General features: G+C 39.8%; 5 protein-coding genes across 5 annotated transcripts; 4 read left to right on the top strand and 1 right to left on the bottom strand.

Moving 5' to 3' along the window:
• Window positions 1–9,477: 9,477 nt before the first annotated feature.
• On the top strand, window positions 9,478–12,892 carry LOC112170418. The gene is made up of 3 exons (XM_024307705.2): window positions 9,478–9,989; window positions 11,088–11,174; window positions 11,276–12,892. The coding sequence occupies exons 1-3, from the start codon at window positions 9,690–9,692 to the stop codon at window positions 12,614–12,616; spliced, it is 1,728 nt and encodes a 575-aa protein (XP_024163473.1). The 5' UTR covers window positions 9,478–9,689; the 3' UTR covers window positions 12,617–12,892.
• Window positions 12,893–13,199: 307 nt separating this feature from the next.
• Window positions 13,200–14,012, top strand: LOC112171491. The gene has a single exon (XM_024308670.1). The coding sequence runs from the start codon at window positions 13,200–13,202 to the stop codon at window positions 14,010–14,012; it is 813 nt and encodes a 270-aa protein (XP_024164438.1).
• Window positions 14,013–14,748: 736 nt separating this feature from the next.
• LOC112172001 (tetratricopeptide repeat protein 4 homolog) lies at window positions 14,749–18,185 on the top strand. Its single transcript, XM_024309158.2, has 8 exons — window positions 14,749–15,009; window positions 15,084–15,296; window positions 15,406–15,597; window positions 15,694–15,894; window positions 16,011–16,091; window positions 16,718–16,850; window positions 17,649–17,741; window positions 17,826–18,185. Exons 1-8 carry the CDS (start codon window positions 14,905–14,907, stop codon window positions 17,897–17,899), a joined length of 1,092 nt encoding a protein of 363 aa, XP_024164926.1. The 5' UTR covers window positions 14,749–14,904; the 3' UTR covers window positions 17,900–18,185.
• A 210-nt stretch (window positions 18,186–18,395) lies between these two features.
• LOC112171999 (ammonium transporter 1 member 4) lies at window positions 18,396–20,408 on the top strand. The gene has a single exon (XM_024309155.2). The coding sequence runs from the start codon at window positions 18,799–18,801 to the stop codon at window positions 20,275–20,277; it is 1,479 nt and encodes a 492-aa protein (XP_024164923.1). The 5' UTR covers window positions 18,396–18,798; the 3' UTR covers window positions 20,278–20,408.
• A 992-nt stretch (window positions 20,409–21,400) lies between these two features.
• On the bottom strand, window positions 21,401–24,622 carry LOC112172000 (alcohol dehydrogenase class-3). Its single transcript, XM_024309157.2, has 8 exons — window positions 24,367–24,622; window positions 23,679–23,725; window positions 23,273–23,598; window positions 22,892–22,974; window positions 22,732–22,807; window positions 22,075–22,232; window positions 21,838–21,999; window positions 21,401–21,750 (listed from the first exon to the last, which is right to left on the bottom strand). The coding sequence occupies exons 1-8, from the start codon at window positions 24,535–24,537 to the stop codon at window positions 21,634–21,636; spliced, it is 1,140 nt and encodes a 379-aa protein (XP_024164925.1). The 5' UTR covers window positions 24,538–24,622; the 3' UTR covers window positions 21,401–21,633.
• Between the last annotated feature and the right edge of the window lie 1,941 nt (window positions 24,623–26,563).

The following is a 26,563-nucleotide window of genomic DNA, read 5'->3' as shown; positions in this document are numbered from 1 at the left end:
CAAATATGTTGCAAACATGCCTGCAAGGATGGACGTCTCTACAAGAGGACGTAGCACCACCCTACACGGAGATAGGCATGGCACCAACGCCAAAGAGAGTGGCACTCTAGCGTTATAGGTCATGGCTCCAGCTAGGATGCGTGGGAGGCCCCTGGGTTCAAAGGATACTTTGGCACATTCCAATCATTTGATCATCAAGACTCAAAATCTGTCTTATGAGAATCTTCTAGGTTATGGTTATCGTTAGGGGATGCCTCAACATCAGAACCTATTCCTGAGAATATAGAGCTCTTTGAAAATCACACTAGTGTACATGAGACATCAGATAGAAACTCCATCATCATTTATAATGTAGTTGCGCATGAGTTTGTTGAGTCCGATGATATTGAACCATGCTCCGTTGATGAATGGATGCCAACATAGAGAAATTTGGCCTAAATGGAAAGATACAATCCAGGTTAAGATGGATTCTCTAACGAAGATGAAGGTTTTTGAGCCAGTTATGCCAAATGCCAACACCTCCTAACCTAAAACCTATTGACTAATAGGTCTTCGTTAGAAAGCGTGATGATAAAAAGAGATGGTAATCTCGCCTTATGGAGCAAGACTTCTTATAAAACGTCCTGGAATTGACTACGATGAGACATATTCTCTCGTAATGGATGTCGTTGCACTCCACTACCCTATCAGTTTGGTATTTTCCGAATAATTGAACATGTAGCTTACAAATATGGTCACTACGTATCTCTATAAGGATCTAAATACGGAATATACATGAAGGTTCATGGTGAACTTTATTTATCCAAGTCAAGTGGTTCTAGACCACGGAGCGATTTTACAAAGAGGTTGAAACGCTCACTAAAGTTACTACTTGATTGGAAAGGGATATGCCCACGCATTTCTATAACAAGTTTCGGATTCTATCGCGGTTCATGTTGGACATGATCTTCATTGGAAGCCCTTAAAGAGTTAAGGGAAACCGCTGAACACTAGAAATCTGAGTTTGAGATGAAGGATTTTGGGAAAACACGATTATGTCTCAGTTTAGAACTTGAGCATCGTGTTGATAGATACTGTGATGCCTCGGAAATTCGTAATTATTTTCCGAGGAATTTTCGGAATCTAATTTATGGTTGTTGGACGGTTTCGTGGCTCGTGGATGGAGCGGAAGCGTTTCGGACGAATTTCTATTTGAAAAGTATGACTTTAGGGGGGGTTCAAGGTTGACTTTTTATTCGTTGGGATTCTCCGAAAACTTCCTTCACGAAAGTTGTAGAGCGCGTCGATACGAGTTCGTGGATATGTGGAATGCGTAAATCGGAGTTCGTATGAGAAAGTTATGGCCATTGGAAGGAATTTCCATTTTGGTATAAATAGAAGTTTCCCGAAGGAGAAACTTACTATTTTCATAATTTCCTTTTCCGGAAACCATTCCTTTCTCTCTCTTCTCTCTCGTTCACACCTTCAGAATCGAAATTATCCGGCTGACCCGACCCGAACCCGGACGATCCGACCCGACTTTCCGGCCAACTGCGGCGGTCTCCGACGACGAAACTTTCCAGATCAGTTCGTCTCCTCCATCTAGTCGTCCCTGTGGTGTCCTCTAGCACCGATTCTCGGTGGTGGCGGCGGTAGAAGGCGGTGCAGGTTGGTGTTTTCGGACCCGGTCGGAAATCCTTGTTCCGACGTCGGCGAGGCTTCAAGTCTTCTTGGTTGAGCTCAGAGCAGCCTCGTTGATTGATCCTTGGTGGTTGTTTGGATTGATTCACGTGAAACTTCGATCAACTCGGATGAGATTACTGTTCACGGCTTGTGAGGTAGTTTTCGATCCCTTAAGCTTGTTTTTTGACTTCGAGCCAGTTATGAAAGTTCACAAGCATGCTTAGATAAAGCTTTTTGATGTTGGGAGTTTTGTGAAATAATGAGTTTTTGGCCGGCGGCGATGCACCACCGTCTGTGGTGGCGTTCCGGCGGTGTTCCGGCCACTTAAGGAACTGTTGTTGGTATTATATATGTTCTACTCGTTGATACGAGCGTTTCGATATATAATATGCAAGTTTTGGAGTTCGTTTGGAATTGTTATGATTTTTGCAGTTTCATACCGATCGATTTATTCTATCCGTGAGGATTTGAGCGTCCGATCGACTTGTGGTTTGGTCACATCGATCGTGGACGTATTTCAGAGACTTTGGGAGGTCTCGAATGTGGTTTCGCCTCGATTGGCGCCACTTTGGGGGATTTTAGTTCAAAACAGGGGTTTCGGACTTAAATTGGTTATGAATCGTTACTGATTTGAGATCATTGGTGAATAGGTGCTTCTAAAAGGTGAATTGGACGAGTTGTTGGTGATAGTGTTAGTTCGGTTCTGTATAGAAGACGCAGCGGGATTCTGAGGTGAGTAATCTCACGAAGTTCATTCACGAACGGGAATACCTAATTGTTTTGAGAGTTATTTAGTTAACTGCAAAATATAGTTGGTATTAGTAGGCATTCCTGAGCGGATGACTACATATAGATATATATTGCGTGATATATATATGTTTTGGGTGGTTTGTGGATTTATGAAAACAATATGCATGAAATGATGCTTTTTATTGTTTTGGGGTGTGGCTTTTGGAAAACAAATGATTTGTGGAAATGATTGATTTCGATTTGTTTTGAAAAGCATTGAGATTTGAGAAAAGTGTTGAGATTTGGGTATGAAAACAATAGGCATGAATTGATGCTTTTTATTGTTTTGTGTTATGGCTTTTTCGGAAAACAATGATTATGGAAATGTTGATTTCGATTGTTTTCAAAAGCGTTGCGATTTGTGTAACATTTTGGGTCCAATGCGACTCCTTTAATGATTTGCTCCAAGGGACAGTGCGGCCCGAGAATCGAAGGTCTAAGACCTTGGGCAGAATATCAGGTGACCACGTCTTTGGCCGGACGAGTGGTTACGTTTTCAGTTAGAGCTCTAATCTGTCTGCCATATAGGTAATTCATGGGGTAACGGGAATTGGTTATTTACAACTCATGACATTACGTATTTTTAGGGAACAAGGTGTGAGTTGCTTCCTTATTAATGGTTTTTAAGGGGACAAGGTGTGAGTTGTTTTCCTTATTAACGTTTTGATAGAAATCAAGGCGTGAGTTGCTTTCTATGGTACGATTATGGTACATTTGATAGGAAACAAGGTGTGAGTTGTTTTCTATGTTTTACTGATAGAAATCAAGGAGTGAGTTGCTTTCTATGTTTTATTGATAGAATTCAAGTGTGTGTTGTTTTCTATGTTTTACTGATAGAAATCAAGGAGTGAGTTGCTTTCTATGTTTTATTGATAGAATTCAAGTGTGAGTTGTTTTTCTATGTTTCGTTTTAAAAGAAAACAAGGTGTGAGTTGCTTTCTTTTATTTCGATTTGGAAGGAAATTAAAGTGTGAGTTATTCTCCTTTATTTCGTGTTTTAAGAATTCAAAGCGTGAGTTGTTTTCCTTATTTTGGCGTGAGTTGTGCATGTGTGTTTTGAGTTACTCATACGGGCTTGCAAAAGCTTACCGGGTTTGTTGTGTGGCAACCCGGTACACTATTCAAACGGTGTAGGGGTTAATCCTGCAGGTTAGGATAATCGGGGCTGAAGCTGAGGTAGCGCCTTTGCAGCTTTACGGTAGGAAGCCATTTTTGTAACTTTACCGTCGATAAGGACTTCCATTGTATAGTTAACTCTGAGCAGCATTTACGTTTTATTTTGTTGTTGACAATTTAATTCGTAAGCTTATGTAATATATGACTCTATGGAGCGGGTCAATATTGAGATAGTGAGTTCAGGGCATCAATATGTACTTGGGTTAAAAGGAAAAAGTAATAGATATATATTGTATTGATGGCTGAACGTTCACGCATATGTAATTATGAGATTATATATCGATTTTCATGTGTGTAAAATCAGGGGCATGACAGATACTTAGGCATTTTGACAAGGTCAAACCTCCAAACACCCCCATGATCGTCCGTAGTCTTGATCCTAAAAAGGATCCTCGTCGTTCGAAGGACGATGAAGAAGATGTGCTAGAGGCGGAAGTGCCCTACATAAGTACAATAGGCGCATTATTGTACTTAGCTCAATGCACGAGACCAGACATCTCATTTGCCATGAACTTGTTAGCTAGATATATCTTTGCGCCAACGCGACCCCATTGGATTGGTGTAGAAGATACCTTTTGATACTTGAGATGTACGATTGATATGAGTTTGTTCTATCCCTACATAGAGATGATGGATTCAGACCCATCACACACCAGTAACGCTGCCAATACTGGCCTACATCCACTATCCTCATCCCAAAACGACATGTGTTTTGGAAGGTTTTGCTGATATTGGGTATCTCGTTAATCCACACAAAGGTCATTCACAAACTGGTTAAGTATTAACCATGGGTAAAGACCGTCATATCTTGGAGGTCTACAGAACAGACCCTAGTCGTTATATCTTAGAACCATGCAGAGATTATTACTTTTCACAAAGTTGTTTGTGAATGGTTATGGATTGGATCCATAATTACACATGTTCGAAAAATTGTGGTTTGAAGTCTACCACAGATGAGCCTACAAGCATTTAGGATAATACTATTTGCTTTGAATAAGTGAAGCAAGGCTACATCAAAAGCGACAACACTAAGGATAATCAGCAACAACAAACTCTCCTCAAGATCAAAGTGAACTAGGTTCAATCTGAGGACAGTGTGGCAGGCTTGCTCACTAAGTCATTACCTAAATTCTACTTTCGAGAAACATTTGGTAGAATCGTTTGCTGAAGTTATCCGAACTCCCATGACCGTAGTCATCAGAGGGAGATGCAGACATTAAGGGGAGATGTCTACATGTATGGTCTCAAAACGTGAAGGGTGTGTTGTACTCTTTTTCCCCTTGACCGAGGTTATTTTTGTCCCACAAGGTTTTTGTTACTCGGCAAGGTTTTTAATGAGGCAACGCAAGGAGCACCACGTTTGGCCCAAACTCTAAGTTACTTGACCTAGTTGTAATAGGGTTTTGAATTAGAGATATTCATAGATATCTAATTAATTGTACAATTATCTTTCCTTGTAATCCTCTATAAAAAGATGCCCCTATTATCAATGAAAGCACGACTCAATTCTCTCCCAATTTCAATTTTCCTTAAACAGATTTAAAGTTTTTGTATAACATATGAAGATTATTTCATAATTTACTATATCGTAAACACAAATTCCGACATATTTTTGAGGTAGACCCCCACAACCCTATTAAAGGGAGGTGCTTGATGCATTGACATCCCAAACTATTGTTCACAAGTTTGATTCAAGATATGTTACACTTAAATACATTGATAATGAAACAATTACAAGTCTAACGCAATTTCTTAATTTCCCTGGCCTCCCATCTCTCTAGCCACCCCGTAGTCAACCCGCGACATTTTGGCGTTAGTCTAGGCAAAGCCTGACGTTGGTTTCCAGCGATGCTTATCATCGTGCCTCCTCCTCTTGATTCTCCTCCTCTTGATTCTTCGTCATCGAGCTTTAATTTGGCGTTGACTTCGCCTCAATGTTTGACAATCTACTTAGTGATTCTCCAGGGCAAGCGTGGTGGAAGTCAAAGAGGTCCTTGGTTCCTATGATTGTGTGTTCGGTGGCGACAAAGACTAAATGCGACATAGTACTCCAATTCAAAGGTCGTCCCCAACCCCATGCGGTGATTGTTTTGGCACCGCACCTTGGGTGCAAGGTTGTTTCCTCGAGTTGCCGGCGATGGGGATCGCTATGTTTTGTTAGGATGAACCACCTCCTGACTTCATGGTGAGGCTGCAGGGCTGGGCCTCTACTCTCCCTCTTTGAAATTGGGCATTTGGGCCTAGTTTCAAAGGTGGGGAGTTAATCTATGCATAATTTAAGTGTTTTGTTTGTGGTTTTTACTATCAAAAATTCTTCTATAGTCTTCTTAGAAGAGCTATATCTATTTTCATACCACAATTGCGTGCTCGGTGAGAATAGGTAACAAACTATATTTTCTTTTGAAAGTGAAGTGTTTTTGTTTAATTATAAACTTTGGAGCTTTATTGCTTAAAGAGTAGTCGAGTATACCAATGTAGGTTTGTTTGCGCTAGCTTATGTATTGGTGTATGTTCTATATATTTTGACTAATTTGGTTAGTTTCATTAATACAATGAAATTTTTCTACCAGTCGAAATAATAATAATAATAATTTCAGGTCTAACCCTATATACCTTTGATTTTACTCTGGAAATTGATAGTTTGATAATTATGCACCCCATTACTACTGGTACGAGATGAATTCAGACTGCAAATGCCAAATGGTTTGTAGCTTCATTGATAGGAGCATTTTATGCAATGTTTATAATGTTAATCCCTATATTAATCTTTGTTAGTTTATTGTATTTTCCTTTTATTTATTTATTTTTATGTTTATTAGGTTTTTCGGAGCAAATATACAAAAAAATAATAATATTGAGGAAAGATGTGCAAATAAAGAAAAGCTTGAAGTCCTGGCCCTAGCAAGTGACCTTGATGGATTGAGGAGCCCAATTCATGGAGATATCGCAACAAATTATGGAGATATTCGCAGAAATATTGATGATGACATGGCAAATTCTCATTGGACAAAGTGTGGAGAATCTTAAATTAAATAGAGAATCAAGAAGTTGCCTTTCTCTACAATTCAAGGAGTCTCAAACCAAAAAGGAATGAAAGATGGCTCAAGGAGCAATATAAAAAGGTTGTGCAAATCTGAAAAAGTTCTCTTCTTTCTTCTCTCTTCTCTTCTTTTCATCTCCCGTGACTTCTTCGTCCCTTTCTTTAGTTTATTTTGTTTTCGTTTTTCTTTCTATGAGAAACTAACTCTTTAATTAGGGGTTGTTGAAGGCCCAAATCATGATTGTAAACTTGTTATGACTTTCAATTAATTTTGTTTATTTATTGGATGAGAACCTAATTTCTATCTTCACATTGATGATTCATTTGCATGTTTTCTTTGGTGCGCAACTTAGATTGCATGTTTAGGATTCTCTTGCTATGAATGATCATTGTCTGTGCCTTGCTTCGAGGGTTCCGTTGAGAGTTATAGAGTAGTAAATTGTCTATAAGGCAAGTGATTAGGTCCCTAGCGGTTAATTGAGACGAGTCGTACTCAAGATGCCTTGTGATGTCTCGTTTTTCTATTGCGTAATGATTTCTTTGTGTTAAATTTAGAGTTGCGTCAACCTAGGTTGCATTTTAGAAAATAGGTTAGGTGTAGAGCGTCTCTCACCTAGCATACAAGTAAGGAAAAACAATAGGTTAATTCAGGCGTTGGGTTAACTTGAGCATCTTCATCCATAAATAAATGAAATTAGGTTGAACATGATTAGTTTACTTGATTGATTGGTGGTGGATGCAATTCCTCTAACTTGTTTTATCTTTGATTTTCAAAACCTTGAATCAAGTCTTTTTATTTTCGTAGTCATTTAGTGTTTCGTTTTTATTTAATTAGTTCGTCAACCAAAACACCTTCAAAAATTATCAAACTTTGTCAGTAGTTAGTTTATCATGTCTAGAGTTTGTCTGTAAATTTTTGTGACATTTAGAATAGTTTACAGTCGTCTGCCAGTCAGATCTTTCTACATGAACAGTTTAAGATTTGTTTTGTTTTGAGTCTTTAGATTAGTGCTTAGACCACAATCTCTTGCGGGAACGATCCCTACTTACCTATACTATTTTCGACATTCTTGTAGAGTTAAGTTATAGGTATTTATGCATCTATTTAGGTGCATAGAAATAGTCTATCATTCATGATAGTAGAAGCATGCATATATGAGCTGCCCAAAACCAAGCAACCCATATAACAAAAGTGGTTATTCATAATTAGAAACAAGCACAGAAATGAATAGAACTGAACGATCAACTTCCTACACCTAACAGGAAAAATGTGTCGGAGCAGGGATCGAGCTAGGTAGGGTTGTCTGGATGTTGGTCTTACTTGCCCATCGATCAACCTATACATCGACCCAGATATTGGTATTAATTCCTCAACTACTACACACATACAAATTTATAATACTGTGTCCATACAAATAAACATTCTTAGACGAATCAACAAAACAAGTATAGTCGTAATCGAAAAAACAATCTACATCAGTAGAGTTAAAGGAATTTTTTTTTTTCTGGCAAACAACCCCAGTATAGTCTAATGCACACGGTCTGCATGGTTTAGATGTTGATATTCAGATCCATCCATATTGGATATTTGGTTAATATGCCTTATTTCTGGCTAGGAATTCTTCTCTTGGGTGCTACTATATATATTTTTGCACACGCAAGTAAAAGATGCTCTTCAGGAATATATATATATTGATCATGAGTTGAAGTTGGTTGGTTGCAGAAATACATACATACATACACACTTCTCGAGTGCGGTAGTCTAAATATAGAGATAATTGACAAAAAGTGAAGGGCTCTTTCTCAAGATACACGTCTCGAGTGGCTGGGTCTCGTTATATTATGAGATGGCCTTGGCTCCCCAAACTTCCGTGTGGCTGTATTTGATTGATCATAGTTTTTATAAATTACACATTATAATTATTAAAATTAAGAGAAAATATATCATTAGACCTCCCAAAAGTTTTGGGCTAGCTCCGCCATTGCACGTCTCATTCTCATCTTAAAGTGCAAAGATTAACAATCATTGTTTTTGCCCAATAAGTGATTTGATGCGGAGTGTGTGTTGGACTGTTGGCAAAAGACTAATGCTTTACCACAATGAGTGGAGGAGGGCATCTTAGCCATATGGACATCTTGCGATTGGTGTTTAATTTTATTACTTTAATAAAGAAATCTAAACTTTTTTAGCAACAAATTGTGTTATTGAAAACATTACTTGAAAGACGTGATACACCTTCTAGGAAAAAAAAAAAAAAAAGACGTGATACATGATTTAAGTTTTTTTTTTTTTTTTTGAGAACTAATACATGACTAACACTTGAATAGGGGAAAAAGGTTTACCTAACAATCATCTACAACATTTGTTATTGTTTTCACATAATAAGTAATTTCGAAAGTGATTCGCTCTAATCTGTTTGAAATTCAAAACAATCGTGAAAATATTTACTCAAGTTCGAGTCACTAGATCCGATCCTATGCCAAAAGGGCGTTTAATAATCATATTTTATTTATGTGATGTGAATGAAATGTGATATATAATAAATCATGGCCAAGTAAATACAACAACATTACCACATTATATGAAAATTTTCGAAATTCAAAATTTGGTTTATGCTAAAAAATCCTCACAGTCCTGTTTGGTCCAATACGAAGATTTTTCAAGCCCAAAATGCAACAAAGCCTGCATACGCTTGGGTCATCCACTACGCTGCCGTTGCGCCTTGCGGCACACGATCCCACCGACTCGCTCTATTCCAGAAATACCCCTCTGCAGAAAAGTACAAGAACCCCAGAGTGAAAAGAGACCAAAACGTTGGTAAAGTGGCGACTCCGACTCACTTCTCACTCAGTCTCTCCGCCACGATCCCATTTCAAAACCCAGAAATACCCCAACAATTCTCAATTCCCCCATCTCCTCAATCCCCCCCCTCCACCCACAAACCCTAACCCAATATTCTCGAGGCGCCCCAATGACGATTTCTTGAAAACCCTAACGCGGCGATTTCTTGATTCTCTAACGATGAATTCGGGCCCCATAGAGATAAGCTCCGACGAGGATACGGGTCTCAACGACCTCGATGACGACAGCGCCGACTGGCTCTCCAATCTCATCGAGTCCGTCGAGAAAAAGTTTGGGGACGACGATTCCGATGACGTGGTGGTGATCGGCGAGGTTAACAGCGGGTCAAAGTGTTCCCTGAAGGAGGTGGATGACGATTGTGTGGTCTTGGATGGTGACCCGGACAAGGCGGTTTCGGTTGCGGACGACGAGTCGGGTAGCGGGTCGGACGATTTGGTTGTGGTGGGCGAGAAGGGCCAGGTATTGTATTACAGAAATTTGTACTCTTTTTTATGTGGAAAATTGTGCTGTGATTTTGGCTATGTGGGGTTTTTGCATTCTATGGTTTTATATAATCACAAGGAGAGAGGTTAGAGAAGGAGAAGTAAATGCTGGGCGTTTTTCTTTGAAATGAAAACTGATATAGAATTGGGGGAATGATGATTTGTTTCCTATAGAAAAAAGGATTGCAACATGAAGTGTTTTCCAAATTAGGCTAATCGGATTATTGAGATATGAAAGAAGAACAATCTAGTAATAGTTTTTCCGGTTCTGGGTTTTCAGTGAGGGGAATTCGATTATGGATGTGTGAAGCATCAACAGTGGTTGTGCTTGACTAGATGAACTTTTGGTTTAAACAAGCCCGTGAAGATTGGGTCTTGTAAGGTGAGCTAGCTTGCTTGGCTAACTGATGTAGTGGTCCTTTGAAAGTATATTTTTGATTTGCCCATGACAGGATAGACAAAAGGTCTCATAATGTTTACCCCAAATCAGGTTGTTAGTTGCAATAAAGCTCTGCATAGTTCTGCCTCATGGTAAATTCTTGCAGGATTTCAGCGCCAATGCTTGAGATGGCAAAATACATGGACCTTTGGCTAGCTACTTCAGCTGCCGGGTTTGAGATAACTCCTTTTTACATGGAGTGACAAGTAGCAACCTGATCTGGGGTCCATGGGAGGTATCATCAAAAGAGAGTTTTTCTTATTCCTGATATCAGTTATAGTTTTTTTTTTTTTTTTTTTTTGTACGATGAGTATGCACCATATTGATTTTGCTCCCGTTGATTTACCATCAACACTTAGTTTCTTGTTTATCACAGCCTTGAATCTGAAAATCTGTGGTTTTGAAGAAGTGTTTCTTAGATTATGGGGCTTCTTGGCTTGGGTTATATATGTGTTATTTGTTGTCTGGTGGCTTAATCTTTCGGTATTTCCTTGTTATATTTTATGCTAAACATAGTTACATGTGCCTGATCTTAGTACCGCAAATGATCGGATGCTTTAGGATTTTAATTGCTTTGAAAGATGTAGAACCATTTTGTTTCTTGGTTAATTCGTGTTATTTTTGTTGTTGTTGCAGATAGCGTGCAGAGACTATCCTCATCCACGACATCTTTGTGCCAAATTCCCTTTCACTTCTACGCCACATGAGAAGCACTGTGACCTGGTAAGTTAATTCTTGTGAGCCATGAATTCATAAAACATTATGCTACTTATTGTGCTAGGTTAGCTACTCACCACTGTGATTCTATACTTGCTGAAATGCAGTGTCACTGTTATGTCTGTGACTCTTTGGCACCCTGTGTACATTGGGGCATTGGCGCTTCGCATATTGGCCATTGTCATGCTACGGAGAAAGTAGAGATGTGGAAAGTACTGAGGAGAAATTTCAAGATGGGGAGAAGTGCTTCCATGCCAGTTATAAAAGTATCTTTGGCTCTGCCTCAACTTAATCAAGTTCCACCTCTTGATATTATTAGATTGGCACCCAACTCTATTCCACAGACTCAGGTCTGTAGGCCAACTACGACCCATGCTGTCTCCTCCACCAGCCCTACTTTGCCAGCACCTACCTCTATACCACTGAATCAGGTCCCGAGGTCAACTTTGATCCGTGCTCCCCCCTCAACCACCCTTATCAATTCTACTGTCAGAAATCAAGGTAGAAGCCACCAACCAAGATTTCTTTCATCCAAGAATGGAGTCCAACCAGCTTCTGTCCAACCATCTTCAGCTTCTCAGCAGTTGCATAGTAATGCTGTAAGGAGTAGCAGAGCTCAGAATATTGGTAATGGAGGCCTTCACTCTACCTCTTCACCGACAATGTTTAAAAGAGCAGGGCCTGTTCGGATTTCTTTGGGAAGGAACCGTTCTGCATATGGTTCATCATATAACAGCAATCATGTTAATCCATCACAGTGTGGTTCGTTAAATAACAGCGGCTGTGCCAATCCATCACAATATGGCAGAATTCCCTCCCCCATGGCAGCATCACATGACGGAATTCGCTTCAGTTGGCAGGAGGTTCATAACAGCTTGAATCGGATCCCCTCCGTGCCCATGGGCAGTGGTATTGTTGGAAGTGCATTGCCTCCCCAGCAGCCCCAAACATACAGTCAACCTTTTGCTCAGTCAGCATATAGCCAAAATGTTCAGCAAGGGAGTCAAATTCAAAATGATGCCCAAAATATCTATCAATATGGGATTGAAAGTCAAAATGCAAGCCAGAACGTCTCTCTGCAAGGCATAGGTCCCAGTGCTGTGGACTTAGGGTTTTCAGATTGCAACTACAGTTGGACGAACAACACCAGTCAAAGCATTCAGCAACCTCAACCTCCCATTGGAAATTCTCAAGTTCAAAGCACCGAGGCTATATATGGGCCATCTCCAGTCAAGGAACCTGATTTCCAGTCCAACGGATACCCTAATTTCCAGGGGTTGGAAAGTGATTTCGAGAACTGGCTACTGGACAATCAGCCAACTCCACCAGTAACAAATGATTATGTGCCTTCTCAACTGGATCTCTTGTCTCCAGGGCCTGCTCTTGCTGACGCGGGGATGCTTCTGTTTGATTTTGAAACCTCTCTCAACAGTCTCACACAGGTGTAGCTGACTGTCGGTCACTCCTTTGTGGTTCCTTAAAAGAACGAAGCTTGCAGAGGTTTAGCAACTCTTACCTATTGTGGTTTAGAATAGAAGGAAGCTAGTTAACCCAATTTGAGATCAAGTGTAATAGTTATGGAGCTATGGTAGCAGCACTGTATAGTCCTTTTGAAGCGCCAGTGTACAAAGTGCCCCTAGGTTGGAGTCTTGGAGATGCTGTATAGGGAGTCTGGTTGTTCCAATACACCCATTTTATTAATTAATATTCTCCCATTTTCTGAATTTTCTAGTTTAAGCATCATTTCTGAATTGCCTGAAATAGAAAGCTTCGTGCTTGGCAGTAGTGCCAGTATGAAGCTGTTTTGGCTTTTGTATACCAGATTACCGTGGTTAAAGAAATGAAAGATTGTCGAAGATTATAAGAGCAAAATAATGTAGCACCTTTTGAAAGCGCAGATCCAATTTCCAAAACCTCAGCCTGTGTCATTAATCCCCCCAAAATCGTGGAGCCTAAAACCCTAAAGTATAATCCCCAAAAACCCAGGAACATGCTCGCGGTCTAATAATTCTCGATCATCTTCATCCTAGTATGCTTGCTGCTATCCACAAACACATCATCCGCACCCAATTTCAGTGCTCTCGAAGTTACCCTGCTGCTTATGCAATCAGTCTTCAGAACAGCTCCAAAAATTGGCAACAGCTCAGAGAAGAGAAACTGGCGGCGAGCACATTCGCCGCGGCTGTCGGATTCTGGCCTCGCCAGCGGGTCAAGCTCTGGCGAGAGAAGATTGCAGCTGTTAAGCCGTTTTCCGGTAACCTATCTACCTCCTGGAGTAACATCAAAGAAGAAGAAGCTGTCCAAAGATACAAGATGATAACCCAAAACAATGTTTTGCCTCCTCGGTTCCGAGTCCATAGCAAAGCTGATTGGCTCGCAGCTTCACCGGATGGGATGGTCGAATTGCCTTCTAATTCGACAGGAGTACTGGAAATCAAGTGCCCATTTTTCGACGGAGAGAAGAGCCAGGCCTTGCCGTGGTTGCGCATTCCGGTGCACTGTATCCCCCAGGCTCAGGGATTGATGGAGATTCTTGACAAAGAGTGGATGCATTTCTATGTTTGGACACTGGACGGGAGTAGCTTGTTTAAGTTGTACAGGGACAGGGAGTATTGGGGTGTTTTGGAACAAGCTCTCTCGGATTTTTGGTGGAAACATGTTCAACCGGCGAGGGAGATTTTTAGTAACAGATCGAAAACGGTGAGGAGCACGCACTTGCTATTGAAACCGTTGAGGCCAGCAGAAACGCATGAGATGATTGATCATATAGTTTGTGAAAGCAGACGCATTGTTTGTAGGTCTGAGTTGTTGGTGCGTGAAGTCCATACCAAAATGCAATATTGATGTATCCCACGCCTATTGTATAGACAACTTTGTGCTTACTCTTGAGATCAAAACAATTCCCCATTCGATTGCGAATTTGCGAGTGGTTTAGCCTTTTTAGTCAATTCGTCGAATATTAGCGTCAAGCGTTTTCAAGTTTGTTAGCAAATACCTGGTTGCTACACCTGTTAGAAAAGAACCCAATACATAAAGCTACAGAATTTTTCATTGCTCAAGGAACAAATCAATATCATGCAGTACGATTGTAGTTAACAAGACTTGCAAATTCTGTGATCGAGTAAATATAAGGAGCATCGTGTTTATTCGTAAGACATGGATTACTTAAGTTTCGAAAGTCCCATGAGAAGGTTAATCAACTTAGATGATCCTGATGTTAACTCTAATCGTTTGTTTTTTATTTGAACTTTTTACTAATAAACAAGATTGACATGGTTCTAGATTCTCTAGATAATGTTTACTCCGATAAGCATCATACTCCGATGCATTTAGAAAAATTATTAAATAATTTCGGATTGTAATTTAAGATAATCTGATTGATTCATGTGGCCTTGCTTTGATAGTGATTGATCAATTCTCTTACTTTTATTTTTATACCGCATTTACGCATGTGAATTAGTGATTTAATCGATGACCTTGTGAAAGTCTCGAACTATATAATAATTATTCAATTTTTTTCGAAGAGTAAATTATTTAAAGAGCCAAAAAGGAAAGGAGTGAACATTCTAGCGTAGGGTAATGTGGTCAACATGTCATGGACTCCAAAATCTCAAGTATAAACCAAACAAGAAACAGCCCTCTGCCTCCTTTTCTAGCTGAGTTGCAGGTAACACTAACACTAGGCAGCAGAAGAACAAACTAGTAGGGAAGAAGCGAACTCAAGAGAAGCAAAGCAATGGCACTATGGATGGAGAAAGGCGCCGAACCCCAAACCGAAAGCGAAAAGGCTGACCTTGATGCCATCGCCGCCCTCAAAGAGTCTGCTGCTATTGAACTCAAGGTCCTCTCTTTCTCAACAAGTAAACAACTTTGTGACTCTGGTCTCTTGTGTTTAAAATTTTACTGGGTTTGCAGGAGAAGGGCAACGAGTTTGTGAAAAAGGGTAAGAAGCATTACTCGGACGCCATAGACTGTTACACCAGGGCAATCAATAACCAAGCTTTGAGTGACCCAGAGACGTCTATTCTGTATTCGAATAGAGCCCATGTCAATCTTTTGCTTGGTAATTACAGACGTGCTCTTACTGATGCCGAGGAAGCAATTAGGCTCAGTAACACTAATGTCAAGGTAGTACTGATTCTTGAACTTGTTCTTAGTTCTCAGCTGGGATTTGTATACAAAGTTTGAATATTTGGTTGTTTGGGGTGTTAAGCATATTTTGGTGTTGTTGGCTTAGGCATGTTACCGAGCTGCGAAAGCGTGTTTGTCATTGAACTTGTTGGCTGAATCGATTTCACATTGCAAAAATGGGCTTCAAATTGACCCCAGTAATGAAGGGCTAGAGAAGCTATTAGGGCAGGTTGAGTCAAAGAAGATGGAACTTGAACAGCGTGAGGCTCAAGTCTCCAAAGCTCTTGCTGAGGCTAAGGTCTGAATTTTCGTGCTACTGGGATGATACCATTGTGAATTATAGTTGTTTTGTGGTGATTGTTCTCAAGATGATTTTTGTTTCTTGGTTGAGCAGGACATTGTTTCTGCGATTGAAAAAAGAGGCTTGAAGGTTGGGAAGCCAATGTATCAAGACCTTACTGGATCAAGAAAGCCTGTATTGGACAAGAATAGTATTCTTCATTGGCCTGTTCTTCTTTTGTATCCAGAGGTTATGTCGAGTGACTTTATCGAGGATTTCTGTGAGACAGAAATGTTCTCGGCTCATCTTGATATGATATCCTTCTCTTAAAGTGTTGTCCTATATTTTAAAGATGAATTGTCAATGAGTGTTTTATGTGGTATGCAATGCTTTTCGACATGCGGATTTTGTTATGTCCTGAACTCCCAAACATGTTTTCAGAAAGCGCCCCGCCTTTGCCGTGGGATGAGAAACACAATTATACTCGTGATGCTGTTGAACTATTCTATGAAGTAAGTCATTTATTTAAATGTGATTTTGTTGTTAAATTCCCTCTATATGTATAATGTTTTGTTTACTTGAAGTAGAAGGAAGTTCCTTCTTCAAGAGTCGTTTGTAGATTCTTCCATATTGAATTTTTTGGCAAATAATTCTTTTAATTAGCATGCTGTTCTATTTTTTCTGGTTTCTTATCATTTTGAGATTAATTAGCTAATTCAACTCAGCAATTTGACGATATCAACCACATGAGCTGATGATAGTTATACTGCTAGGATGGTGCTATTCACTTTTTTGCATGATCTTTAGTGGACTCTGGCATGCCTATTGGAAATCAAATTTTGATTAGTTTGTAGGTTTGTCTAGTTCCCAACTGTCAGGAAATGAGTTCACAGCTGGCTTGTTGATATAAATCAACTTTTGAAACAGGATATTTCTCTTTTGTGTTGCGACTAGCTCTTTCTGGGATTTTTGTGTGCATGTCTGTGTATTAGAGAACTTATATAAAACTAGCCCTCTCATTTTTCATTTTCCCTGAAGACCTGATGCATATCCAAGTACTCCAAGTAATGATTTTCTGTACCTTTAAACATCGCATAGTTGTGTCTCGTTTCTAATTCCTCTGCCCTTTATTTACCAGGCTAAATCAGGAGTTCCACTGTCAAAGACGAAGATTCTTCGTTGTCTCCTAGAGGGAACTCCAGCATCCAATCTGGAAAGCATGGTTCAGGAAAAAGATGCAGCTGAAAATTCTAATTTTGGCAGCTCAGCTGGTAGGCTTCATTCAAATTATTTTTCCTTCCATTTTCCTATTTCAAGTGACAGCTAACTGATATATACAATATTTGTTTTTTCTATTTCTGTACCTTTTATCTGTAGTTCATTAATATGCACCTGAGTATTCAGCTATTAGGCAAGAAATCAATCAAAATCATGGTTTGTGAGCGTATATCAAGGACTAGAGGTCTATGAATACTTATGTTGTCAGTGGTCTGTGGATATAGCTTCTCCTATTCATATAATTATTAGAATACTAGTGCAGAAATCTTACACTATATGGCAACTTTGTTTATCTTACTTTCGAAGTTTACACCTTTGCTATTTTAATAAATCATCTGTCCCATGTCTTCTCTTCTGCGTTCAGTCACTACACATAATTATGTTTTCACTTGGCTTTAGGATATGAACTTTCATTTGTGATTGTAGATTATATGTGCTCATGCTGATACAAGTTGAGAGACTGAACACTAGATTGGTGATTTAAGTTAGGGTCTTTGAGCTACTTCTACAATACGATCATTTTATGAAAATTGATACCTAATGGACTATATACAATCTTTCAGTTCATTTGGGAGAGCTGATAGTTATCTCTTACTTTTGATGCATCTTCTTTAGTTCTGTTCCAACTTCCAACTAAATGTTGTATGTAACTTATAATTTTTGCAAACTGTTTCTTATAGCGATTCAAGTTATTGCTTTGGCTGATTGCATAGAAAATGATCCAACCCACTCTGTAGGTTTTACTTTGCTCCACAGGGTTAGCTAATCTTTCTTTATCTGATGTTCCTCAGGCAAAGGTTCCTCTAGATGGGTCAAAGTAAATGAGAAAAGAACCCTTTATGATATTCTGAAAGAAGCTAATTTCATTATTCAAGGGATCCCAGGTGTGCATTTAACACTCGTTTTTAGTCAAGTTTTCATTTTTTAAATTCTTGTTTCCTTGACACAACTCTTTGCCGTGTGTGCAGTGTTCGCTGTTGTTTCTAAAAAATCCAGCTTCTACAAAGAGTTCAAAGCTGGGGGCTGGGCTCTTCCAGGGTAGGTTGCAATTTTAAGATACTGAGTTCCTGGTTTGGCTCCCTATTGAATTAGTCAAAAGCAAACAATAGCTAGGTATGTCTAGGAGTCATAGTTTTTGTTACAGGACTGGCTTTGGACCACCCATTTCAGAATGAAGGCAAGGCAAGTCACAACGTTGTACAATTGTGTTTCTTTAGAAATGTTTGTTTAGTAGTTAAGTTAGTTCTTACACCATCGACATGAAGACCCTAAATATAGCCCAGCCTATATGACCAAAAAAAAATATAGCCCAGCTTTTCGTTGAATCAGGTCTTTTTCTTCATTGTGGAATCTCTATTCTCTAGACTTCTCATTGTCCTTGCCTTTTAATGAACACTTCAAAATATTTCTACACGGAATTAACGCTTAGTGTTTTAGGTTGTTAGCAGCTGTGAGATACGTAAGACAATAGTGATGGAGAGTGTTTACTCCTATAGAAAAAGACCCGAAATTGGAATTTTTCCATTTCCCAGAACAAGAAATTAGAAGCAAAAGAGGAAAGAAAATTTCATTTGACCAAAGAAAAAGAAATTAATTTTTAACATTCATTTCACTAACGTGTACTTAAAACATTCGTTTAATTTGCGTTCATTTCACTAACGTGTTCTTGAAATATACATTTAACTTGGTATGTAATTTGAATTCCTCACGTTATATTCAAAATTCAAAAAAGGAATTAAAGTTCACAAATTTACAGCCAGTGTGGTAACTACTGAACTGTAATCCCTATAAAGATGGAAAACCAGACGTCTACTCCACTCCGGAATCTCTTGAGAATCTCCCGTTTATAACCAAATCCTTGGAATCTTCCGTTTCTCACTATAAAAACTCTCCATTCATTGCTTTCAGATTTCCCTATACCTCTCCACATTTCTCCCTCCAATGGCGGCCATCACTTGCTCCGCCTCGGACCTCCAGCCCCTCCTGGGCCCCAATGCCACTGCAGCTGCAGAATACATCTGCGGCCGCTTTGGTGCCGTGTCGAACAAGTTTGTCGACACGGGCTATGCAGTTGACAACACGTATCTTCTCTTCTCTGCCTATCTTGTTTTTGCCATGCAGCTCGGCTTTGCAATGCTCTGCGCTGGCTCCGTTCGCGCCAAAAACACCATGAACATTATGCTCACCAATGTCCTCGACGCCGCCACCGGCGGCATCTTCTACTATCTTTTCGGTTTTGCCTTCGCCTTTGGAACTCCCTCCAATGGCTTCATTGGCAAGCAATTCTTTGGTCTCAGCCATTTTCCTTCCCCCTCTTTCGACTACGGCTACTTCCTCTACCAATGGGCCTTTGCCATTGCAGCTGCCGGAATCACTAGTGGTTCGATCGCCGAACGGACCCAATTCGTGGCCTATTTGATCTATTCATCTTTCTTGACCGGATTTGTGTACCCGATTGTGTCACATTGGTTTTGGTCTGCAGATGGATGGGCTAGCCCTGCTCGTGCTGAGAATCTCTTGTTTGGTTCTGGTGTGATTGACTTTGCAGGCTCCGGAGTTGTCCACTTGGTCGGAGGCATTGCCGGTTTGTGGGGTGCCCTGATCGAGGGGCCTAGGATCGGCCGGTTTGATCATGAAGGCCGGTCCGTGGCAATGCGTGGACATAGTGGCACATTGGTTGTTTTGGGCACATTTTTGTTGTGGTTTGGTTGGTATGGTTTCAATGCAGGTTCATTTCTCAACATATTGAAGGTTTATGGTGATAGTGGATCTTACTATGGACAATGGAGTGCTGTGGGCCGGACCGCCGTGACAACCACCTTGGCCGGATGCTCGGCAGCATTGACTACCCTCTTCGGAAAGCGGCTGCTCTCCGGGCACTGGAATGTCACTGATGTGTGCAATGGCTTGCTTGGCGGGTTCGCAGCTATTACATCTGGCTGTTCAGTGGTTGATCCTTGGGCAGCAATTATTTGTGGGATTGTGGCGGCTTGGGTTTTAATCTGGTGCAACAAGCTTGCCGAGAAGTTGAAGTATGATGATCCTTTGGAGGCTGCACAGCTTCATGGTGGGTGTGGTACGTGGGGGATCATATTCACGGCCTTGTTTGCCAAGAAGGCTTATGTGAATGAGGTCTATCCAGGGCACCCGGAGAGGCCATTTGGGCTGTTTATGGGAGGCGGTGCCAAACTGTTAGCTGCGCATTTGGTGCAGATTGTGGTGGTTGCTGTGTTTGTGAGTGTGACGATGGGGACATTGTTTTTCTTGCTGCACAAGTTGAAGCTGTTGAGGATTTCATCAGACGAGGAAATGGCAGGAATGGATGTGACGAGTCATGGAGGATTGGCTTATGTCTATACTGATGAAAGTGGCATGAAATCTGGATATATGGTGTCTAACACTGGTCCTCCACATGTTTGATTTGATGATCCTAGCTAGTTAGCTTTAAATTCTACATGCATGTATCTATAGGTCCATTAGGTAATTTTAGTTTATGAAACATGTAGTAGCTGGACTTTGTTTAGATTACAAATGCATTGATTCTTCATTTAGCTTCATTTTGCTTAGTTTGTGTGGTTTCAATGATATCATATGTTGAGGTCAAGTAAAATAAAATTATCTGTACTTCTAGTCTAACTTGTGTTTGTGTGGTTTGATAAGAAATTCTCCTGTGTTTTGAGCATGTAGTGTCATCTGTCTACTTCATTAAAACCACCCGAGTTAAACACAAATCCATAAAACAAGAGCCCACATACACAAAATCAAGAGTTTCTTCTCTTTCTAAATGTACCAAAACAGATTGAAAACACCTCAAGTAATACGTCGCTGAATAGAAACCTTCAAGCATTTCTCGGAATCAGCTCAAAATCGGCATCTTCCTCTTGCAACTTGTTGTCCCTTGCAAAAATGGGTCATGTTGATACCGCTCACATGAGTTTGGTCCATGCTACTGAATTTGGCGCAAGGATTTCTGTCTTTTAGTTGCTTCAGAAGCTGCAACTCTCCTTGGTTTCGGTCACTTAATCCCTTGAAGTCTCTCTAAAACCCAACTCCCCTGCATAAATCAACTGAAGACATTGAAAATGTGCAGCTTTCTAACAGGCATTGATTGAACTTTATTTGCTGTTAAAGAAACCAAGACACTCAATATCAGATGCACATTTAATGATCAAGCAAATATTAGGATTTAGTGAATTGGCCTAATACTCAAAACTATTCCCGTTACTCAAAAGAATTATAGAATGAGTTTTAAGTATTTTAATCTCAACTCTTTAAATTAAATCCAAGGACAAAATGAAATAGTTTTGCCATAAAGGGAACCGGAATTAGGCATAGAAGAAACCTATGGCAATGAAGCATGGCCATTAAGTTCTTCACTTCTTCAACAATGCCCAGATTTGTTTTAATTTTCTGATAACCATTGCGTTCTGTTTTTATCATGCATTAATTGTATTCAATTATTCATCCTGACAGAGTTTCTCGATCAACCTATTTGGACTAGACTGGGTTCAACAGCTGCTATTGTCAATGTATGCATGCAGGTAAAATGATTGAATTGTGACCAACAAGAAAGCATAATATCAAGACTGTTTCACTCTTCTTAACAAGCAAAAGCCTCCTTCAATACACAACATCCAGCAAACCAGTCTGCAGTTCTACTTTAAAAAGCAGCAACATCCAGTTATTTTTTGAAACAGCCATCGGTAAGAGGGATATATAACAAAGAAAAAGGGAACAAGAAGTTTCATCCCATGCGAAACTTGGAGGCAGGCGCTCTTATGCTTCTGTAGAAAGCACACACCGGAGGCATCCCCCTTCATGCATCAAATCAAATGCCTTGTTTATTTCCCCAAGGGTCAAAGTGTGGGTGATGTATTCATCAACTTTGATTTCCTGTAACAAGAGAGCATAATGTTCAAATTCATTTACTTTAATAAAGAGGAATTCACATTGTTGAACACTTGTCAAACCATTTGTCACCTTCTTCAAGTACTTCTCTACAAGCCAAGGCACCTGTGAGCGGCTCTTGAAACCACCAAAGGCTGTTCCCTTCCACACACGACCAGTCACCAGCTGAAAAGGACGAGTTGATATCTCCTGCCCTGATGCCGCAACACCTACAATAACTGATGTTCCCCAGCCCTGCAAGTTTTTCAAGTGATGTCAAGATTTGTTCTATACACAATAGATCAATCCACCAGTCAAAAAAGCACTCACCTTGTGGCAGCACTCCAAGGCAGCCCTCATCACTGAAACATTCCCAATGCACTCAAAGCTATAGTCAACACCACCATCAGTGAGATCAACTATGACCTGTTGGATTGGCTTCTCATGGTCCTTTGGATTCACAAATTCAGTAACTCCAAAGTTCTTTGCTGCAAACAATACATGTAAATTTTAGAATCTTCGCTAAAACGATACCAAAGAAATTGAGAAACTGCTTGAGAGACGAGACATTAATAACAGAAGCTGAAGATACATCAATAAGTATTTTTTGACTTTTATGACAAATTAAAAGCAGTAGCCAAAAGACAGTCCTAGGTGCAGGAACTATAATACTCTTGACAGAGGCAAATTGAATGTACTTCAAATATTTGGTCAGAGGGGTATAATTTTTGCAGGAAAAAGCTTGTGACATCAACTCATTTTCAGTTAGTGTGAATGCCACCTATTCTGACTACCCATTACTGGTGGCCTAAATGCTTCATTCCTTCTTCCATTAAAATTTACAAGTAGAAGTCAACTTTTTCCTTTCACCCAAGGTCACACTAGCTTTGTTGAAAAGCATGGAGAATCATACGAAAAAAGAATACAAAAACTGATAAATCAAGATTTACTGTATAAGGTTATGATGTGGAAGAACTTCAGATTTACCGGTATCAAACTTCTTGCTATCGATGTCGATGCCAATTATTCGTGATGCACCAGCTGTTTTGGCACCCTCGGCAACCTGTCAAGCATGTCAACTAGTCACCCCTTACAATTCAGAACTCCATCATAAGATTATGAAACTGAAAGTCCCGTGGAAACTTACTGCAAGACCAACAGTTCCAAGGCCAAAAATAGCAACAATTGACCCTGCTTCTACTTTTGCTGTGTTCCAAACGGCTCCAAGACCTGGAATTACATGCATATGAGTAATCAAGATGGAGAGAAATTTCACATATATCATGCATACAAAAGGCCAAAACTGCCAAAAACATGTATCAAAATATTAAGCAAAACATCCTCTCTATAGCTACACTTTTATCTTCTTTCTTTTTCCTTTTAGAAAGAACCAGGCAACTTCTTAGGAAAGCGGAAATAAGTATCACTGCTGTATGAATATACAGTTTCAATACAAACTGAATTGAGATGTATGATTTTATCCAAAGTTGAAACCGGGGACTAACTAGAAAAGTTCTATTATCCTTACCAGTAGGAACACCACATCCGAGAAGGCATACTTTCTCCAAAGGAGCTTTTGGATCTATCTTGGCAACGCTAACATCATGAACAACAGTGTACTGGCTAAATGTCGAGGTTCCCATAAAATGGTAAATAGGCTTTCCGTTTATAGAGAAACGGCTCTGACGATCACTCATCATGACTCCAACTCCAGTGGCAGCACGTACTTTTCCACAGAGATTCGTCTTCCCGGATTTGCAAAACTTGCATTCTCCGCATTCAGCCTGGTAACAAGGGATGACATGGTCTCCCGCCTGAACGTCAGTAACACCTTCACCAACACTCTCAACAATCCTGCATTAAGTTGAAGTGGCCGCCTTTGAATCAAAGAAGCAACAAAACAATTAATACATGATATAGCGTGAATGACATACCCTGCAGCCTCATGACCAAGTATACAAGGGAAGAGACCTTCAGGGTCCTACAAGGCAAATAAAGTGAAATCAGTGTATTATATTTCCCTCTGCATAAAATTGGTAATCAATCAGAGTACTTTCAAACTAGATTCAAACAGCAGCATTATATTTTCGAAATGCAGAAAAGAACCTATCAACGAAAGTGCTGCCTTACCGAAGCTCACTACCCTTAGCCTTAATAAATTCGAGTTCCTCCTACCGTTTCCAAGAATCCTTTGAAATTTTTGTATTCAGTGAGTTCTATTACCACATACCCTTATAATAACAAGTCGGCATTGATATATAATTTATATTTACAGTGCTTCCATTCATATAATCATTTTTACATAACACGGCTAATAATAGAGTATAATGGGAAAATTCAATTTAGATGGTACGTCTTAACTCACAATTGATTATCTAACACACCTAATATTAGTTAAACTTGTTATCAAAACAAAGTCTTGTCAAACAAAGATAAGCTTTGATGGGATGTCTAAAGTCCCCATTTCCAACACACCTAATATTAGTTAAACTTCTTATCAAAAATACTATTTGCCACCAAACAAAGATCACATAGCTAGTGCCGTATAAGTAATCAAGTCTATAATTTTAATTTTACAAAGGTAAAAAGGTCAAAAAATACAGAGAGAGGGAGAGTTTTGACCTTGCCGCCCCAGGTATAAGCGTCGGTGTGGCAGAGAGCGGTGTAGAGAATCTTGACGCGGACCTCTCCGGCCTGCGGCGGAGCCACCTGGACGTCTTCGATAACCAAAGGCTTGTTGGGTTCCCAGGCCACCGCCGCTTTGCAGGTGATGACTTGACCTTGGGTCGCCATGGATTTGACTGTAACTGAAACCACAGAGCGAAACGAGAGAGAGAGAGAGAGAGAGAGGATGAGAGATCGGATGGAGAAGAGTGACTACTCACTCTAGTGTATCATATGTGGACTGTGAAATGGACAAAACAAACAGGGTCAGTGAACCCGACCCGGACCCGGGTTCTAGTTGGGTTGTGGGCCCTACCGTTTTACTCGTAATGAATCTATGATTGGGTGCACTTTGCCAATTCAAGATGCGTGAGTCCCTACTCATTTCTTTTCTGCTAAGACGAAAGTATATCCATAATAATATCACTTGTAATTAAGCCAAATTGAATCGGTTTTGAAATCCATATTTGTTTCGCTCCGTTGATCGAGTATCGCATTTCTATCCTCTATAGATTCAAATCAAAACTCAACACGTTGTGAATATACTTATGAATATTTGATTTGTTATAAAGTAGGGAGAGATAGAGAGAGAATAGTTTGGGGAGAAGTAGAAGTGTATCATTCAGTCTCATTAGCCTCCTTTATATAGAGGTAGGGTTTACATCAAAGTACATAACTAATGAGTACTTACACGGACATCCACATAGATAATAATATTTACAACACTCTCCCTTGGATGTCCACCAATGAATGATGGTATTGGACGCGCTTATTGTTGCCTAGTTAAAAACCTTGTCAGGTAACGAATCAGGTAACAAAAAGGGTCTTTTCCCGTATACCCAAAAAGCCTTGGTATTTTTCCCAACTGCCCAACACTTTGGTATTACACTGTTGTTGATAGAAAAAGACTAACAGGGATGGTTTAAACAAACAAATGTCTTTTGTATCCTATGTTGACCTTTGGATTCTTCTACAGTTCTATTCAATAAAAAGGGATCAGTATTTAAAACATCAAAACAAAAACAAGTCTAGCCTTCAACATGCCACATTTCGCCTAACGACTCCTTGTCTAAACGGCTACTCACAGGGCGGAATCACTGCTGCTTGTCCTAATTTTTTCTGTTTTAAAACTGATTCTTTCATGTGAACAGTAAAGTTTTAGAACCTTAGATTTCCATGGGATGCATGCATTTTAAATAGTAAACACTATGAATGACAATTATCACGAACTGATAAAAATTATGAACTGATAAAAACAATATTGGTTAAAGAAGTGGGTGAACAACCATCTGAATTTATTCAAATATACATATAGTTAAAATATTCAGAGCCTCATTCTCAGGTAAACAGCAAAAGCTGTTTAGCTATTCATAAGAATGAGAACAGGTACTTACTTTTAATGAAAGCACACTACTTCACACCTAGACAGGAAGGGAAGCACACTGCTATACTATTTGAGAGAAGACTCTTCTGCTCAATTTTCTAAATCTTATCTGATATGAGAGTTATTCGATGTTTTTTCGAATATCTTCTAAGGAAAGCTAAAGCTCCTTATATAGGGAGCGGAACTCAAAATACAATTCAAAACACATAAATGTACAGAACAACTCCGTGACTCCTGCTTTTCTGAGTGCTCCTGTTGGTGGAGGTCGTTCGGGGAAAAGCAAGTTAGGTGAAAAGTGAAGTGTTTTTTACTTGTCCTTTTCTTTTGTGAAAAGGAAAAAGCAAAAGTAGTTTTAGAAAAGTCTAAAGGTCTGCAGTTGCTATTTTGGTGCTGATTCTTCACCTGTAGCTTCACATGTTCTCGTCTGTTTCAGAATGGTGGCCAAAGACAAAGGAGTTGTTGTCTGTCTGGGCCATGCGAGTTGTTGTTGCGTTGTCCTCGACATCTGTATCAACATACATTTTGTGGTGGTTGTCATTTTCAAGCTTTTCCACCCAGCGCATGCATGCCATCGTCGAATCTATCTCTTTTCTGGTTAAAGATAGGAATAGGTCACTGCTGACTAGGTCAGGATGATCGTAAGCAGTGATAATTGTTTTCTCTCCTGCTGCCAGGAAGGTATTGCTGATATCTTCAGAGATGATCTTCTTCATGTATTCCAGGGCCATGGCCTTCATCCAGGGAATGATTGAATTTGGTTGACCATTGTAC

The sequence above is a fragment of the Rosa chinensis genome, chromosome 6 (assembly GCF_002994745.2).
Source record: "Rosa chinensis cultivar Old Blush chromosome 6, RchiOBHm-V2, whole genome shotgun sequence".
In the NCBI taxonomy this organism is placed as follows: Eukaryota; Viridiplantae; Streptophyta; class Magnoliopsida; order Rosales; family Rosaceae; genus Rosa; species Rosa chinensis.
This window is presented reverse-complemented; position numbering and strand designations above follow the sequence as displayed.